Source organism: Gobius niger (assembly GCF_951799975.1).
Source record: "Gobius niger genome assembly, chromosome: 15".
NCBI classification, from domain to species: Eukaryota; Metazoa; Chordata; class Actinopteri; order Gobiiformes; family Gobiidae; genus Gobius; species Gobius niger.
The window spans coordinates 11,811,585-11,831,251 of NC_136866.1; the positions used below are offsets into that span (position 1 = coordinate 11,811,585).

Consider the following 19,667-nt stretch of genomic DNA (forward strand, 5'->3'; position numbering starts at 1 on the left):
GGTGCGTTTTCGTCTCCATTTTGACGCTTTTTTTTCAATAAGTTTTTACATTTGGGTAATGCCAGATCGGTTCAGATGGAGGTTAAGAGGTTGGATCGGATTAAACTATAGCCTAAGATAAAATCAAGACGAATCCTATACTACAACAAGCTGCGCACTAAGAATACCTTTGTAAACTCTAAAATAAGTTTTCAGAAAGGCTAAAATTTCTCACTTTACACATTTCTCTGTTTACGAGGTTGAAGTGAGCGCAATGACCGATAGGGGTCGCGCGTGTCCAGTCTGGAAGCCCCCCTCCCGCCACATGGTCGCGGGTTGTTGTAGGTTGTAGCCGCAGCTGTTGCAGTCAGGACCACGGGCCTCAGCTGGAGCGAGAGACGGTCACGTGACGCTGATGTTGTGGGTATATATATATGCGGCTCTGCTCAGCGCGTGTTCTCCAGTCACAGATGAAAACACAGAGACAGGCTGCGCGAGGTGCAGCTTTGAAGGTGATACATCTGAGGAGTGGAACCGGCAGAGACAAAGGACACTCAATTTGGAGGATGATGACAAACCTGGAGCAGTGATCCTCCTCAGAGCTGACTCAAAACACGGTGAGGACCTGCTTTATTATCAGAACTAAATGTATTGTGGTATGTTTGACTGTACATTTAATTGGCTGCACGTATCTGCTCGCCTCAAAGTTTTGGTCCTTTTTTCATTGTGTTGTTACAATGTTATCTGTGGGTTATATGTGTGTCTGCTTTCTTAACTACAGCTCAAACAAACAGCCATAACCATAGACTCCAACTTCTAGCTATATGTGTATGATTCAAAGTTTTGGATCAACTATGACACCAACTGTTATCACTCCCATCACCACTAAGGCATGAGATGTCATTCTACAAGTAATAATAGCACTCCACTTGACCAATAACTTTTCCACATGTACTAGGCTGATGGGAAATGCTGGAGGTCAGGGGTCGACCAACCTTTTTAGGACCGAGGGCAACATCAAGAGCATAAAGTTGTTTGGGGCGTCAAGTTGCAAATGAATATAGAACCTATTCGAAAAGACTTAAAATCCTACTATTTGATGGCTAGGTAATCACCATATGTCCACAGAGCAGAAATGATTGTGTATTCAAGAAATCAGAGTGTAAAAAGTGAAAGAATATTACAGAATAGTGTGTTTTTACATGTCACAGGAGCTTCTGAGAGAACCTCAAAGGGTACGATGGTGTTAGTGGCCCCTCTGTAGGTGATATTTCAAACATATTTTAAGCCAGCATTAACAAAAACATGCATTGTTGTCGTCTGGGATCGAATCTGTACCCTCAGTCCGGACCTGCCTGCCCCCGCTGACCCCAGCATGTGCCTGATCAAACCTGGAGACCGCCCCAGCCAAAAGAATCAGTGCTGGCTCAATACGGGTCAGGTAGTATTTGCGCTCTGGTAAAGCAATCTCCACTGAGTAGAACAGAGTGAATATCATGAATAGAATGAATGTCAATTGACACGTGTTGAGATTAAACAGATCGCAGCAAACAGTAGCTCTATTTAAAAGAAGGGATATTGGTTTAATTTCTCCGACAGGAAACTTGTGGTTGACATGAATGGATGAGAGCAGAAGCAGAGCCGTGTGTGTGTGTGTGTGTGTGCGCTGTTGTGTACTTTGTTTTTGAGCGCTCATGTGTGAAGTTTCTCCGCCTTTAATTGCGCAGAGAAATGGGTTAGTGGATCTCGTGGATGACTGGGCAGAGTGATGCGAGGGGATGGATCCGCACATTCAGATACGCAGGAGAGGCCTCATCAGAAATCCTCTAATGCAAAGTGATTTGATGTTAAAATTTCATGCGGGCTTGTGTTGGAGATGAATCTTTAACATTGTCATCATGGAGGCACTGTTAATAACTTATGAGAGGCTTGGATATGGGGCGATTTCAGCATCTTGAGAATCCTCTGTCATTTGAATCAAGATACAGATGTGGCCTAAGGAATCAATCGTTTTTTTCTGGCTTAGATTAGACTGACCCAGTGTCTGGAAGGCAAGAGACCTGTCCCTGAATGAAGTTGATCATGTTGCGTTGGGACTATCCTTGTGCAGGGGCAGCAGACAGACCACCCGCACTGCCTCTGTGACCTGCAGACAATCGCGTGGAGGAGTGAAGGCCCAATCTGGCAACGCGACAAACCATGACAAGATAATTACTTCCCGTCTCTCTCTCTCTCTCTCTCTTAGGGAACCTCTGTTACTGCAGTCTATGTTCATCAATGCATAGAATAGGGAACCTCACAATAACACGATAATGCGGCATGTGTGACCGGACCTTCTATGTGGAAGAATGTAGTGCGTTATTAGAATGTCTGCTGAAATAAACACAACAAACCTATGAATATTTATACATTTTCTTATAATGAAAGCCTCCAAGCATAATTGTCTAAGCTATGTTTTACCACATTTTCTAGGAAGCACAAAAAAACACTTCATAGGTATTTCTTTGTTTGTAACAAGCTTTCTGATTGGCTGAGAGCAGAGCCAGTAATACCTGAAGATACAGCGGTGTTTGTAGAGAAGAATGAGACAAAAAAAAATCTCCAAAGCCACTTAGGAAATTATACAATCGGAGGCTGAGAATATGTTAATTATATCTGGTTGAATGCTCCAATCCAGCTATAGGGAGTATGCAACTGATTGTAGAATGTGCATTTTCCAAGTCTGTGGAGAGTAGGGATGGGAAATATCGTATTGGATGTCGTTATCGCGATATAATTTTTTGATGATCTACTGACTGTGGAACACGGGGACAGGTGGTTAAAAAGTCAAATGAAATGAAGGATGTGAAATGTTTGAGTAGATCATATTTGCGAGGAAGTGAGTATCCCGATAAAAACAAAAATTAAATCACTGAATTAATCTTCCCAATAGGCGTGAGGCTGGGATTTTGAAGTTGTTTGTCCATTGTCAATTATATCGTCAAATATATCGTTATCATGATATTTCTTTTTTATATCACGATATAGATTTTAGGCCATATCTCACATAAAACATATGCAAAATGAGTCTACGAATCAACATATAGATTTCCAAGGAAGTTTACCAAATGTATCTTATTATAATAGAAGTGCTCTGTGTATATTGATACCGGCATAGACTTTTTTTCAAAGCAGTTGTCAGATCACACAGCACCATGACTATATTTGGTAATGGCTAATGACGCCATATAAAAGTTAATCCGTTTTTAAAAAAACACGTAACGAAATTCCACTAAAGTGTCAGTCATCTATGTTATTCCCCATACAAGGATTGTGTCAGATATCTTATTTTCATCTGTTTGCACTGTTGGTCAAAGCTGTAGGAAAGTAGGAAATCCTGTTGCTATTAAAGGAATAAGAAAGGTTCACATCCAATATTCACAGGGTTTAGACCTGGATAACACGCTTAACACACCTGAGGAAGTCCATTTGCTGAACAGCTGATAAAAAGCGAGAAAAAGAGTTTTGCCAGTGGTGTTGACGACTCCAGGGTCTGTAGATTGGGGGAAAAGACTGAAAATCTGAAAATTCTATCAATGTATCTTGTTTGATATCTAAATCTCTCTTCTTTTTTTTCTAGTGTATCCAAAGAGTAGCTACCTTAGAAAAAACAACAAACAAAAATCCCTATATTTCACAGTACAGTTATTTTCTTGCTTCTGATTTCACCACGCACACTGATGTATTTGGGGAATGTGTGGAGAATTGTAGCGTTCCCACAGTTTTTGTCATCCGTCTAACCATATGTGATAAATATCCACAAGTGACATGTCGAAACAAAACTAAGAAGACATCTGAACTACTTCAATCAGACATGCCGCTCACACCCTTGAATGTTCCCAGCATGCAGGCATAACTACTCAATTTCATCTCTCCTACACTTCATCCTCGACATCGGAAATGTCTGCAAAAACCTGGCCTGAATGCTCATAACTTGTATTTCAGGTGCGGCATGTGAAATCTCCCAGGAGCTCATTTGTAAATGCAACCATGTGACGCACCGGCTCGCAGTTAGATTTATGCGAGGCTTTCCAATTGGTGAAGACAAGTAAAGTGTTCGAAATTTCACCACAAATAAACAGCGTAGCTTAATGTGGAAAATTATAATGGCAGATGTAGTTTTGGTGCCTGTCCAAATAGACTCCCAGGGGATTTTTTTATCGCCCAATGGGAAGCAGGTGCAGACTAAGATTGTGCCTGCCAAATTATGAAGAACAAATTTGTTTCTCTATAGCAATTATTGATCTCACCAAACGCCCATAGTCGCTGGCAGGTCTTATTCGAATAATAAATGTCCCTCGGGTTTCAATCCGCCTAAAGTTTGCCTACAGTATTTACTTTAGAAACAGTACATTTGCTCTTTGGGGTGTCAGCAGCTTCCCAGGCCTCAGCAAACATGGCCGCCGAATGACTCAAAATCAAACACGCAGATAATCCGTGCGAGAGTCGGACCCGGGAGTGTTTGACAAAGTGGTCAAATAGTGCTTTATCTGGACTTTCTCATTTCGAGAGGACAGAGGGGTCGTCTGACATTTAGGCTGGTGCCACTGTTGCTAGGAGACCCCGCAAAGAACCCCACTGAGCCCCCTTATGAGTTTGGACTGTCCGGAGTGTGACTTATTTTACTGGGAGACTGAGCTTTCAGGCGATATCACAGTCATGGATCACAGCGCTTGTGTCTCACTTAGAGCCAGCAGGAGATAATGAAGCAATTTCTCATCTCAGAGTCTCCTAAAGCGACCCTTGTTGCATGTGGTGAAACGGCTATCATCTGATTTCATTTGGTAACGGTTAATTTGCGATCGAAATATTGGATTTGGCTCCAAAAATGCAGTCAAATTGCTGGGATGAATGAGCTTCAGTTAGCCTGCACTGAATGCTATGGGGGATGTCCATTGTTATTTTACAGTCCATTGGCAGATCTTTGGAGAGGCAAACCGATTGATTTATCCAGAAAAATACCATTGAAATTTTAAACCCCTTGTCAAGAGGAGTGGAGTTCATCACCTAAATCCAAATCCAAATGTTCTTCAGCTCTTCCAAAACTGGGTGGTTCTTCCCGATGCTTTGGGTGCCATTTTATTCTCACGTTTGCATCCTCTGAAAACTCAACGCTGCCTGTGGTGTGAAGTCCGCCGCCGCCTCATACCCCAAGACTTCCTGCTGATATTATTCTTGGACTTACTTCAATCCGGGCTCTGTATATTTATCACTTTGAGCTGGGGATCTCGCGATGGCTGGAGACAAGTTGCCACTCTTTAGTTTAAGGTCTCCCAAAAAAAAAAGCTGTTTGAAGATTACAGCTTAGATTACACCCTCATCACCGGGGGATTAGAAAAGTCTATTTGTACAATGTGTGGTCCCGCTGCTCTATGGCACAAAGTGGTATGCGTGATGCACATTCCCAGCAGTGTGAGCGTGGCTTTAGTATAATGCTGCTGTTTTCTGATCAAACAGGAGGAGATGGAGAACAAGGCCATGTATCTGAGCACATACGAGGAGAGAGAGAGCGGGTCTATGTACGAAGAGGCCTACGACGGGCACAACTTATCCAAACTCAACCTGTGTGACGAAGGTAAGCCGTAAACATGCAACAAAATAGCACATAATGTACACTGTTGTAACTAGTCAATCTGTTTTCCCCTCACCTGACATAACATTGACGATTGGCTTCGCCCTCCAAAAGAACATTTACCGTAAAAGCCACTTTATGTTTCCAATGAATACACATCTCTGCATTAATAACTAATACAGACTCGCGTGTCAGCCAAACCCCAGCCCCGTGCCGTCATAGCTTGGCCCCTGTTCTGTGTGCGGAGCTTGCGGGACGTCCCACATCTGTCCTCTGCTCCAAAGTGTGAATCGTGTATGTGTGAGAGCAGGTGCAGCTAGCGGCCGACAAACAGCTGACCCTCTTGGACATATCGGGTTACCACAGCCTGGAGAAAGTTCAATTAGAACGATGCACAAATAAACAAGTCACCACGTAATGGAAAAGACGGTGTCCAAATAAGGAAAGTGAAAAATGTCAAATTCATTGAATCAAGCTAGTGGTGCAGGGCTGCTGAAGAAGAAGAAGAAGAAGAAGAAGAAGAAGAAGAAGAAGAAGAAGAAGAAGAAGAAGAAGAAGAAGAAGAAAAGCTTTATTTATATAGCGCCTTACACAGACATGGTCACAAAGCGCTTCACATACAGTACAATGAAGCTATGTATGGAGCTACAGCTGCCCTGGGATAGACTGACAGAGGTACAGCTGCCAAATTGTGTCAACGGATCCACCATCAATCCTCCCCATCCACTTGCTCACATCATATTCATGTGCATAGGCAAGGTGGGTGAAGTGTCTTGCCCAAGGACACAACTATAGCATGCACTGGATCCATTAACCAAACTAAGCATTTGGAAAGTTCTGAATAAATCGGGGAATAAAGCTATAGCTGCACAAAGTGAGTAGCTGTATGCTTTAGGTTACACACAATATAAAATAATGGAAAGTCCTCCCTGATCTCATTTGTAAACTGTGCACAGCACAAGCTTTACGTGAAATCCTCATAGATCTTCTCCTTTTATACCTTTGTTTAGCTATTTCCAAATCCATCACTTCTGCCAATAACACGAGAGCTTTTTATGTTAATAACACAAGCATATGTTTATGGAGACTACCCTTTCAAAGTGTGTTATATGCACAAAGATAAAGTAGGACAAACAATCCTCTATCCATGTAAATATCCATAAATTGTCCGTAAACATAACGGCCGCCAGTCCATTACTCACACTGCAGTTGTAAAGAAAACAGGATTTCGATGGTCTTTGTCGAAATTAGTGTTCCTGTTTCCATGTTTGTTCCACACTCACAGTGGACAGAGGCAGCAGTTCTATATAATGTAATAGGATGTGTTTACATTGCTGTGATAGATGAATGTTTGCAATATTTGGGATGAAAATGTCAGTTTGAGGAAACCTTCACTGTAACAACAAACACAGCTTATTTCATCAGAATATGTTTACATTACACACTGTTTCTCTGGCTGCTCTCAATTAAACAGGAATGGAGACAGGTAGAGAATAAAGAACACTTACTTTCTTCAACCACTACTTACACTGCTGCTGTTACTGTCGATTATTACATTTATTATGAAAATCAGGTTGCTACGCATTTTAAATTACCACAGCTTTAATAAGTTTCCTAATATTTCCCTCAAGAGCATAATGGATATGGCTCTGCTCTCTGTCAAATGAACTATTTAATTGACTTGTATACAGTTTAAAACACACTGACGCTTCTGTTCCCCCTATAAAACATTGTGTTTTGTTACGGAGCAGCAAATGTATACTTTTAGGCGGAGTGTGTGAGATGACTGATACCAGACTCCGGGCACAGACCTGGCCAGCTCAGACACTTGAGAGCTGTAAATGTTACCAGTGCAGAAAATGAAGCATTTCCTCAGAATGTCAGGCTTTTCCATTACATGCATTTCGTGTTGTCATATACTGCATCACAAGGCTGGATAAAAGGTGTGATTTGTTTTTTTTTCTCCCACTAAAGTCAGCTGGGCAGTTGTAGGGTAAACCGAGAGAGTGTTCAGGTGCCATTTTGGTTCCTGTACATACCGACCATGTGACACATTCCTGAGTACATGAGAGCCAGCTGTGTTTGTGTTAGGCACGTGCAAGAGTGAATGGTCTTCATCGTACATCGGGACATACACAGGAAATATGATTGTCATGCTCCGAGTGAAACCACGCAGGGGCCCGAGCGAGAAATCTGGCTTATATTTGAACTGCCCACTAAAGGCATGGAGGCTAAATGACATTACAGTAAAGCTAACTACAAGCAGTCTGCCTTTAGTGCTGGGATTTCCCCTTCTCATGTCACAGAGCTCTGTTATCTGCTTCTATTGATTTAGCACAGGTCCGGGTTTATGTCGGACGTCCCTTCTGACCCTTATGCTATGATTTCTGATCTGGCCCAGGCACCGGTAAACGTCGCAGGAAGCAGGACCAGTGCTGCGGACACCCCAACTCTCTGGCAGCCATTAAATACGCCATCGTCTCCCTCTACATCCTGGTCCTCCTCACCATCCTGGGCCTGTGCCTGGCAGGTAATCAAGGTTTTTTTTTCTTTTCGTTTCTGTTGAAATGTGTTGAATGTGGGACTTGTTGTGACCTGATGTGTAAAAGTTTTGCAAATCATCGCCGCCATACAGTCACATGGCTTTCATTATCAGGCATGAGCGCGGAAACTGGATATAGTAAACAAACCGTAATATCCAGACAAACTATATGCAAGTGTTGAAAGGCAAAGTGCGCCGTTCCTCGAGCCCTACAATAACTATGACATAAATCCTCCGCATGGGCCCAACTGCAATAAATGTCTTCGGTAACCCACTGCATGTTGGAAATTCATTGTCCTCTCTGGATTATCTGCGGAACTGATTGTAAATAGATCTGTCTCTACCTGATTGTAGTAAAGGAAGTCCGCTGATAAGGAGCTAATATGTTGCGTAACAGGAGCCTGCATTTGCAATCACTCTGAGCTCATAGTTTCCTGCTTCCAATTCAAATAACCGGACAGTGGGCCACTTTCCACGAGTGTCACATCACTTTGGATCCGCGAGAAGCTGAAACGGCATCTAAAACAAGCACACGACAGTCAGCCGATGCCAGGACAACTCATTTAACAAGATCAGCGCAAAGTCGATGGATGCCCAGGTTTTTTTTTTGTGTCTTACTGCAGTGTTTGAATCCAACCATTACCGTGCGTAGCCGTGCAAGTGCAAAATACCGCTTTGAACCCTCATTGGCGCAAATAGACCATCCATCGAAGTGGAAATTTTGAGACTTATGGAAATCAGCATGGCCTTGTTTTGTCATATCGCTCAGTGCTGTAAGAAATTCCAGTCTTGGGATCTGACGCCGCTTCTGTGCTGTGCCCTCCAACTCCCCCCTTCCTTCTCTCACATCTCACTCCCTCTTTATCTTTTTCTCTCTCTCTCTACTTGGACAAAAAACCCTGGCTTGTTGCCTTTTGGAGCACCGTGTCCAGATCCCTGCTGTTTGTGTGTGTGTGTGTCCTCGGGAACCGTTGGAGATGTATCAGACTTCATGGACATTAGCTTTAACAAACCCCGCTGTGGCCTCCATGCAAAAGTCAACAGTGTGCAATTAGTCACAAAGAAGTTGCCTTCGGGACGATCGATGGGTGACATGATTTCACTGGGACCTCCCGCATGAGTGACATATTCCCATCGCCGGGAGCACACGCAAGTTCAGTGTTTGGCCACTGAAGGAACACTGGCTCATTCACTACGGAGAGGTTGTTTCAGAAGGAGTGATCAAACCTGACTTTTTTACTGCATCGCCCTAAATTAACTGTTGGCGATTCCAGAGCAGAGCGCCAAAGAAATCGTCTGCCAGTTTTCTAACATGGCTGCCCTGATAGAACTCTTTCACGGTTTTGTCTCAGACCCACCGCACTCCCAAAAACCTAATTTCTTGTCACATCATTTAATTTTGTATATTGTAGTCCCTTTACAGCATCTCCATTTATCGACTTTTGGTGATCTGCCACTGACTTTTCCGAAGCTGGTCCTGGTAATGTCATCGCATCACTATTCTCACGGTTCACATCTTTGTATCTGAATGTTTTTTTCGTGCTGTGTGAGGTCATTCTTACCGAGAGTAAATCTCACCGCAGCGTTGGCAAAATGACTAAAGCGCCTCGAAATGTAAACAAACGTTCAGAACTTGCATCACTGACAATTAGATAACTTCAGTCAGAAACTTGAAATGACTGTTTACAGCCTGCGTTTACAGGCCGTTCCCATTTAACCCGTGCCCAAACACACCGCTTTTCTTCCAAAACAAATAATCTGTTTTTCGCTAATCACACAGCGTCATTCGTTGTTTTGATTGAGGGCCAACTTCGGGGCCGATCCGCGTCGACTACACAATGTTTGGCTGTTGTCTCCGAACCTGTTATTGTGAGAACTCCGACCAGATGTTGAAAAGGGCATTCGCAGCTGTCCTGGGACGCGTCCAAAAGCGGACCAACCCTTTTTGGCAGCGGCTCATGGATTTATGAGGGCAGCATGGGCAATGGAGCCGCACAGTCTCCGCAGTTTGTCACCTACTTGCCTTTTATTGGTATTATCTGTGAAATGATACACACAAGATCACTGTAATGTCTGCAGGAACCTTAGTGTTGCAGCAAGCGTCAACAGTGACTGTAAAGTGCAGGTTATTTGACTCATCCTGTTTTGGATATGTCTCTTTTGCAAATATTTAGGTTATCACGCATTGTACTGTGTAAGGCTGGTTGGCTTCTGTTGAAAGTTTACACGCGGACAATCAAGATCTTAATTCAGCCGATAACATTAAACATGAAATAGCGTTTTATCAAACCTGACTGTGCGCCCGCTTCAAATCCCCAACAGGCACCTACTGAATGATAACATCGTCGGGAGACACAGAGAATCATGGGGAATAAACATGCAACTGTTCAATTACAACAATCGCTCCTGCTGCAGCTGCCTTTGGGCCTCTTGTGTGTAGTGTGGAGATAAGATTAAGGCCATTATACGGAGAAAGTGGAGAACAAGGGACTGTCTTTTTCATCGAGAGCATCAGTGCACCTCTGGTAGTATTTATCAAGCGTTCAATCCTCAGATAGCACGGTCCTGAAACTGGAGATAGCGCTCAACAGTTTAACAAGGCTTTTACTGGAATTCCGTTGCAGGGCAGAAACTCGTTCTGGATAAACTGAAGATGGTAATAATAGTGGCGGAACAAGTACAGACTGTTTCCCCCTTGGTGCCATTTGGTGCCTCTGGGGCTCACTGACAGAGATGTAGCTGACATTTTGTGCCTCCGGCCTCGGTGACGACGCAGTAACAGCTGCACATAAAGAAAAATCCTAAAAACAAATGGGGGGAAGTGTCTTGCCCAAGGACACAAACCTTCAGTCCAGGAAGCAATGATTTGGAGCATTTGAATTAGGGCTGCACAATATATTGCAAGGGTGATGCGATATCCGTACTGCAAGAAGCCACAATATATCGCAACATCACTAAAGTCTTCATCTGAATGAGATTGACTCTTTTTTTTGCAAACTCAGCCAAAACCTAACAATACATTGAATTTATGAATGTATGGATGTTCAGTTTTAAACACGTCATAATTTAGCTCAATTTTAGTCTTGTTTTGGTCCTGATGTGGTCTTTTTCTAAGCCTTGTTTTGAATTCGCTGAAAAACTAGTTACTTACAATTCGTGGAACATATCGTGTTAGTGAAATATCGCAATAATATTGTTATCGCGATATTGCAGTTACTTCAATATTGTTTAGCCCTGCATTCACTACTGTATTAGCTCTATATCACAATACCAGTGCTTTTCATAAAATGTTCTTGCATCTGATTGATTTTTTTTCATGAATTTGAACTTTATTTGACCAGAGAAGTCCCACTGAGAAGTCCCACCTGACCCCAGAGATTACACTGAAGGTATTTTAGTGGCAAACCTGCAACTCCTCACAGAAAGGCCCATCCAACCTCTGAGATGGAGCCCAGGAACTTCTTGCTGTAAGATGAGAGCACTAACGTCTGTGCCATCTTGTCACAGTAATTAATTTTGTTTGTAATACAAGAAAAGGAATAAAAATCCAGAATATATAAAAAACAGTCAGTACAATTTGCTTGGTGTTGATTCTCTGCCAAAGTCAACAAAGTGATTATTTGAAAGGTGTCTACAACATGTCTATATCACACATTTATCACTGATTCACATACACCTGTCATTTATAGTCTGTAGAACCATGTATGAGCATTATACAGTATTGTTAACCCACTGCCTCGGGACCTTAGTGGGGGTAATACTTACTCCTGCTGTAGGTGCGTTTGACTCATGTTTTCCACTTGGTCCAAACAGGCCTGCTTACAGCCTTGGCTTGAGGGACCTTTTTTCCTGGTCCAGAAAGTAAATTACTGGAAAACATAATGGTCGAGCGCTAGTCTGCAGAATAATCCTGCAGAATAAGTTTATGTTTTTAACTGATAAGTTGCAGCTATGTGCACAGAAATGGATACAGGGATTTAATTAGAATGGCATTGATTTAGTCTAGCAAGGGCTGTGTTTAGACATTTGCCCTGATATTATGTCCTTGGCCTGCAATTTACGCAATTATGTCATTTAAAAGTCTTATTGTGCTTCTCTGTTAGCTTTGTGGATTTTCTGAATATGATGGTAAACAGACAGTTTTGACAGTAGTGTAAGCAACATTAGCATCTGCTGTTGTCTCTTGTAAGAGGTTTCAATATGCTCCTGTGGGTTCTCTTTGGCCTCCTGATTGTCTAAAAAGAGGCATGAATTGACCCCACTAAATTTCCCTTAAGTCAGTCTTTTAATAGTCCAGTCGGGGTCGTCTTTGGTCTTCCCTGGTGTGATGTAGGGTATAGGCTCCCTCATCGCAGTTCGATGCACTTTGTCTGATTTTCTTGAAAGATTAACACGAAGAAGGAGAGACCCTGTGGACCTTTTTGTGTGCAGTTCACATGTTCTCCTCTTGCCTGGGTAGTTTTTCTTCAGGTGCTCCTCATGAACTTAGTAAAAACGCATCATAGGCTTTTCTCTAGCAAGGGGCTTGGGCTTCAAACTGGCCAAGTTAGCATCAAAAAAGTTTTTCCTTTTGTATAAAAAAGAATAAATTATACATCCATGAGCTTACAGGCTTACAGGTTCGCAAATAAGTGAATTCAACATCAAAGTGATGGTCTGGAAGTGGAAATGTTTTGCAGATTTTGTAAAATTTGCTAAATTGACCACCTGATCTTGCATTTTGATGTTTAGTAAGTAATAATATGTATATTGTTTTTTGTAAACTCCCTCCTTCCCGGATCTTAGTAACTAATCAGAGTCTAGTATCCTCCCGCGATAACCAATGAGACGAGCTTTTCCTGTGAACCAGCCTATCAGGTCCAGTCAGGAGGAAGGGGAGGGGCTTGATTGTTTGCTTTTGACATTCCTGTCCCTGCTCTCCTCATTTTCAAACTAAAAAGGGCTTTCTGGTTAAAGAGGGGATTGTTTACTTTAAAATGTCACTCTATCTCTCCTCACGCAAACTTACAGACCATCACTTTAAACTGTAACTGTAAGGTTCAGGTACTCAAACTTCACAACAGGAATTTGCCTAAAATGAAAAATAAAACTGTCCAAAATTGCGGCACATTTTGTCCTTTGCCTAAAACATTGTGGGTGGACTTTTGCAGACGCTCACATTCCTGCAGAGCAGCATCTAACTGGGTCTGTGGGACAGTGTCTGGGTGGAGAGCGTGGACATACCTCGCCATTAGAAAAACAATACTCATTTTAGCATAACCGCAAAAAAGCTCCAGTTGACTTTAGCCTTTAGGTCAGCTGAGAGTGCGCACACGGCCTCACACCCGATTCAAGATCTGAAACCTGCTTTTGAACGTGGACCAGATGTGAAGCCGGGCTAAGTCTGGTCTTTAAAAACAGTGAGAGGATATATCTGACTTTAAAGACACACCACACCCTTGTATAAATATTCACTATTTGGATTCCAACAGATGGGGTGTTACAGATCTTCCTCTACAGCACATACTGGCTCTATAATGTGGCTAGTGTGTCTTGAATAACTCAAAAACAAAATGCAGTTTTCATGTAAAGGTGGTTTATATGTACACAACATTGAAGTTGATTAGTTAGTTAATTTTCCCATTTGCTATCACTAATCATAATCATACAATATGCAGAAGGATGACATAAGAGATCCAGTTTGGGCATCAGGTGTGGCACAGAAGATAATCACCAGCAAAGGCAATAGACTCCTTCTTAAACCCCTCATCTGGCCTATAATAAATCCTCACAAGTATCTCTTTATGACCCAATCCTCTTAGCAGTTTAGACAGAACAATGTCCACCATACAGACACTTAACCACAGCTTTCACACTTACAATATGCTTCATCTGTCCCACACGGCTGTGGCCCCGTGAGACCACTGCGGCTGAGAGAAGCTAAAACCCTTTATAATGAGTTTGTGCGGTCAGAGAGTCTGAAGGAGGGTCAGCATACGCAGCAGGTCACCACACACACATATAGGATGTACTGTATAGACATCATAGACAGAAAGAGAGGTTTGTGCTTCAGTTCTATTATGAACCAGGGCAGGGTTCAGAGCAATCATGCGGTCAATGTCAGTCAAATACGGGGCACATATCAGATGTTGTATTGCACTTTCTATTCTAGCTAAACGTTCAGAAAGAAGTGGGCCTGGCTGGTCGGGCTAAGAGTTTACATGATTTCCGAAGATCTGGGTGGGATTGTGCTTCAGTTAGCCCATCAACAAGACATGCAGATAATCAATCAGCTACTCCTTGAAGGCTCCTGGCTCTCTAATATCAGGACTATCCTAATCCTAACAGGGCAACCACATTGGCGATAATAAATGGCTTGCTCAGCACAGTTTGAGGACAGTCACTGGATATTGTAGTATCCCTTAACCATTAACCACTGCACAATATATGACCCAATATTGCAATATCACAGGAAGACAGATATATTGCCGCAGACTGAGGTCATCTGACATTACACATTGTGCTCACACAGCCTAAAACAAAACGCATGGAAATGTTAAGATGTGCAAAAGTTTAATTTTAAATGTATTCTATAATGTCATAGGAATAATCAAGACTGTTGCCATACAAACCTAACCCCTTACCAAGTGAAGAAGAAGAAGAAAATGTTTTATTCAGTTTTCACATTACAAAATATGAACAAATTTATACTAAAGGAGGAAAACCAATTTCCTGCAAACAAATTAACAAACATGTCTTTGACGGTGAACGGTCCACCTCCCCTCAGACCTGACTGCTCTAGCTCGTCTCCACGGTGATGTCGAGTAAAGGCAGCCAAATATGAGATTTAAATAGTTTAAGTCCTCATCCAAATCCAGTCTTTTATAACCCACTACAAAAATAGCATTTTCTGTGTCTAGCTGGTCATTAGGAGCATGTTTTGTGTTGATGGCAACAGTATAATACAAAATGTTACATAGTGTGCCTTTAGCTGAAATCCATCGGCCCCACACTAATCCATTTCCATATTAAACATCCAAGTATTAATTGTCGTGTGGTTTGGCCGTCGAGCATTGTGTAAGAATAAACTGTAAACAGACTTTAGGCTAAGTTAGGTCACTAAGCTCCAGCTGGACTCTGAGCAGTGTGGCTCTCTCAGCAGGTCCTGTGTAAACATAAACGCTAATGTAATACATGCGCCATAAAACAGTGTGCTAAAACTTTGCCGGTGCGTGAAGGATTATGCCAGGCGCCTGAATTAGCCTTTTATATGTTTGTGTGTGTTTTATGGGCTATGCTAATAAACCAACAACATGCACACACGCTCTCACACCAGGGAGCCGTGAATAACTATGTAAAGAACTTTGAGCTGGCAGCGCAAAGGAGCACTACAGTGTCGCGGCGGGTCATGAAAGTCTGTTATAGTAATAGAGAAAGAGGAGAGTGATTGCTGCAATTTCAAAGTCGTTATATATGCTATGTTTAAAGTTAATGATAGTTCTCGCTGATTCTCTTAAAGGGGCAGTGATGCTAATTCCCTATAGGGTAACGTCGTGCCTGTATTTCATAGCAATGTAGAGTTGTTGAAATGAATAATTATTTAACCAATACGTGGCTGAAAACAAGCTGCAGGAGGATAATCATTTACAGCATGGTAAAAACTTCACTCAGGATGTAAATACTTCACCGAAAGATGACTGGAAGTGTTTTAGCCTTGAAGCTAAAGGCTAATATTAAATTAGCTCCACCATCTGAAATGATTTTCAAGAAACACACTCGCTTGACTAGATGGAAGTTGTCATTTTTATACTCGCTACTGCCACCTCAGGTCTTACGCATAACTGCAGTTTCTATAATAAGCTTGTGCATGACGGCACCTCGGCCCGATGCAACAACTTTTTAAGTGACAGTGTCAGTGCAGGATTTTAGTGGCATTTGTGGTGAATAGGTCTGGGCTCATTCTGCATATTAGGACATTGTTGGAATACATAATTTTTACATTTTTAAACTCTGTCTAGTCCCTTGATGTGCCTCTGTTTTGAAAATCTCATTTTATTATGAATTTACGTAAGTAATACACAGCAGTTTGCGTTGGCGTTCGATTCAAGTTGAGCTGCATTTTGACTCTTATTATGTGTTTTTTTACTCTCTATTATTATATTGTTATATTATTTCTTTTTGCCTTGTATGTGAAGCACTTTGGGCACCTGTTGTAAATGTGCCACACATATAAAGTTGACATTGACGTTTACATATTGATTTTGTTTAGCACTTTCAAATGTCTTCACATGAGTTGTTTTTATGTTTACTTTTTTATATATTTCATCAGACTGGATCAAAATTCCACCCAAGTGAATGGCCTCCCTGTAAGAAAGTTAGCAGATCCTTTTATTACAATCCCACACGTCCTCCTCTCACAGAGCGGACACAGGTACTGCCTTTGTGCGCAGAGACACTCAGACATTCAGTCATGCAGGCCGGCTCAGTCTGACAGCGGCTTTGATCTCTGCCCACAACTTCAACAAAACCACCGCCTCCTCTGTCACCTCATCGGGACATTCTTACAGCTCGCTTACAACTGCCGTCCCACTGACACTTCATCCAGGCACATGACACAGACGCGGTTATGCAACTGGGCACAGCAATAAATTTACATGGGAAAACAGACAAATTAATGAAAGGCATGTTGATGCAGATAATAAACTTAAGCAGTAAAAACTTCTGCCAGCTTTCAAAAATAAATGTTTGAAAAATAACGTAATTCATTATGAGAATGGAATGAGAAGCTTCCATTTTAACCTTAATAATATTCTAAAAAAGCAAAAAATCTTAATGAATTCTCTTAGGATTTAAAAAAAAATTAAGAACAAACTTTGTGAAAACCATTTGTGCGTAAGAATGTGTCATAAATGGGTGTTTTGGATGATTGTTGACATCAAAGTGTCACAAAACTCAACAGTCAAAGCCCATCCTGTAAGTAAGCAAGAAAATGAGGTCGAAAAATAGTATAATAAGTAATTTCTGTATCTTCTCTGGACTGTTTTACATTACACTAACCATAACATACAATAGACATTTCAGTCCAGTTCTTTCTATTTCACCAATTCTCTTCAGATACTGTGACTTTCCGAAATTGCTTTCAAACGTTTATTAATCTCTGCCAGATGAACTTTGCTGCATGTTTTTATGAACTGCTTTTATATAAGATCATGTTTCAGATTGCGGTCAGGCCTTTGGACAATCCAGAGCAGATTTCCTATAAAAACACCGTCCATTGCTTTATTCTTACAGCTTCATACGGTTTTGGTAATGCATCTATGGACAATAAAACTTCCCCACCCAAAGATATCCACTCTTTGTGCGTTCTGGCCTTTTGGAAGGAAAGCTTGATGTCTTTGCCCCTATGTAGAACTTCAATTTGTTCTTATATCCGTGCAAAGTTTTGGATTATCTTCTGAAATATGCAGCATCCTGACCTTGCTGTGTGGCTAGGTTATTTGTTATGGGGACACTAGGTCACATTAGTTATGTTTTAGTCCCATCTCTATCTCTTCCATGGACTTTCAAAACACTCACACAAAAAAGATCCTTGCGAGAGCGTCCAAGGCACATTAGTTATAAATTCAATCCGGGAGAGATGCAAATGCTCTTTCCCTCCAAAACGCCTAATGCTTCACCTCCGGCTGCTGTTTTTGCTTGATTTACTCTGGCCTGTGTTTGACTTGGACATGTTTTATGAAGCTGTCTCCAACACAATGTTCTGGTTAGAGGAGTGTTTTCAGTTAGGCGCTTATCAGGCCTGTTCCATTAGACTGATAAATACACGAGGAGGTCAGCAGGGCAAGGAGAAGAGAGCTGTCTCCAAATCCCCACGCCGCTTAAAGACGCGGTCGTTTAGTTTCACCAGTTGATGATTTAAGATAAGTCAGGCTCGAGGTATTTGTTGTTTTTTGTGGCTACGTTGAAACTGTAGGATTTGTAGGTGGAACATAGGTGGAAGTTTCTCTGGAGGTGTTGTTGGTCATAGTTAAAGGTAGCTTTGGTAAATTATTGAATATTTCACTGAGCTTTGATTGTTGTTTTCTTTCCCAAAAGACTTGAGTAAGTTGATTTCCACGACTTGCGTTCACGCGCTTTGATGCGGTTCTGCAGTTTTGGAAAGTGCCACAACAAATGGGTGGATGGATCGCTTGACAGTTTGAAATTGCCTGAGGTCGAGCGGCCCTCCAAATATTCCTTTCGAGATTGCATGAAAAAAAAAAAAAAAAAGCGGCAAACATTGAATCAGTCCAAACAGTGCCACACACAGAGGTGCCCAAACTGACCAGCCAAAAACCTAGTGGAACCCTAACATTTTGGAGGTGGTCCTGGAAAAAGGAAAGCTTGTAAACATGTGTGAGAGACTGTGACCGCAAGCTCTATGATCACTGCAGTATTTGGAGAATCACAAAATCATTCATAGTCTTCTCATTAATTAATAAATCGAGTTTGAACCGGGATTTCGGTTCTAGTTCAAGGGTAGATGCTCTAACCATTAAACCTTCACAGACTCGTGACCTTTAGATGTAATGATGTGGGAACAGCTCTTTAATGGGCCTCATTTTGTCAACCAAGGCAACAACAAAGCACAGACTTAATGCCTAAACCTGGAGCTTAACCACCATGGATACAGGAGCAGGAGGCAGGACTGTACCCCACTGACAACGTGTTTTATAGGAGCGGATGAGGAACGACATTATCACCCAGTAATCCCTAAATGATTAGGCTTTTCAACGTAATCAAAGCATTTTTGCGCCCCATACTATATAACAAATTGCCTGTAACTAGACATAAGAAAAGCTGTGTAGCCCTATATTGTGCCCCCTTCAGCTCTCCCTGCCCATGTGTCTGTGCGCTATGGCAACCCTTCAAAGTGAACTTGCTTTTGTAGTTGTTTGCCTCTTTATTGTTCTTTTACGAGACAGTGCTGCCCTTTTAAGTGACTTTAAATCAACTGTTTTAGGAGACTGTCCTCACTCTGTTTACTTTGAATGTGCCACTGCCGACAGATACATCTTGAGGAGCGCCAGACACCAACACAGGATGAAGTAGGTTGGTCACAAAACATCAGTCTTTTAGGTTTAGGAGGATCAATCAGACTTTATAACCTGGATGTTTTCAGATTACTGTTGTTTGACGAAACCGAGAGGTATTTTTAGCTGGATTTACTGTATAATGTGTGTTAGTAAATCTATATGACCTCTTTTACCTCTCTCCTATGCTCACACCAAATACTATACTGTGAAAATACCCCCCATGGACCACATCCTAGTAGTTTCAAAGGGCAAATCAAATGCTCACTGACCCCATTTGTAGGAGCCATACAGAGGTTTTGGTGGTTTCCCCAATGAATGAATGGCGCGTGAGTGAGTACGTGCACGCGCTTTGTCACGTGCTTCTGCACCACGGTGATTGGTGGCACCGTGGGAGTGGTTTATATAGTGCGCGCGCTCACCTGGGCTGTGTGTTTGTGCTGGGCCTGCATCATGGCGGTGGGGTGAGCTTGGGGAGAAACTT

At 42.0% G+C, this 19,667-nt stretch overlaps 1 protein-coding gene across 1 annotated transcript in view; it reads left to right on the forward strand.

Annotated features, from left to right (window-relative positions):
* The first annotated feature begins 417 nt into the window (after window positions 1-417).
* The window catches only part of scara5 (scavenger receptor class A, member 5 (putative)), a 51,782-nt gene continuing 32,532 nt past the window's right edge, over window positions 418-19,667 (forward strand). The window contains exons 1-3 of the mRNA XM_079572022.1: window positions 418-596; window positions 5,476-5,593; window positions 7,992-8,120. Coding sequence (XP_079428148.1) covers window positions 5,482-5,593; window positions 7,992-8,120 — 241 coding nt within the window. The 5' untranslated portion in view covers window positions 418-596; window positions 5,476-5,481. The remainder of the gene's footprint in view (window positions 597-5,475; window positions 5,594-7,991; window positions 8,121-19,667) is intronic.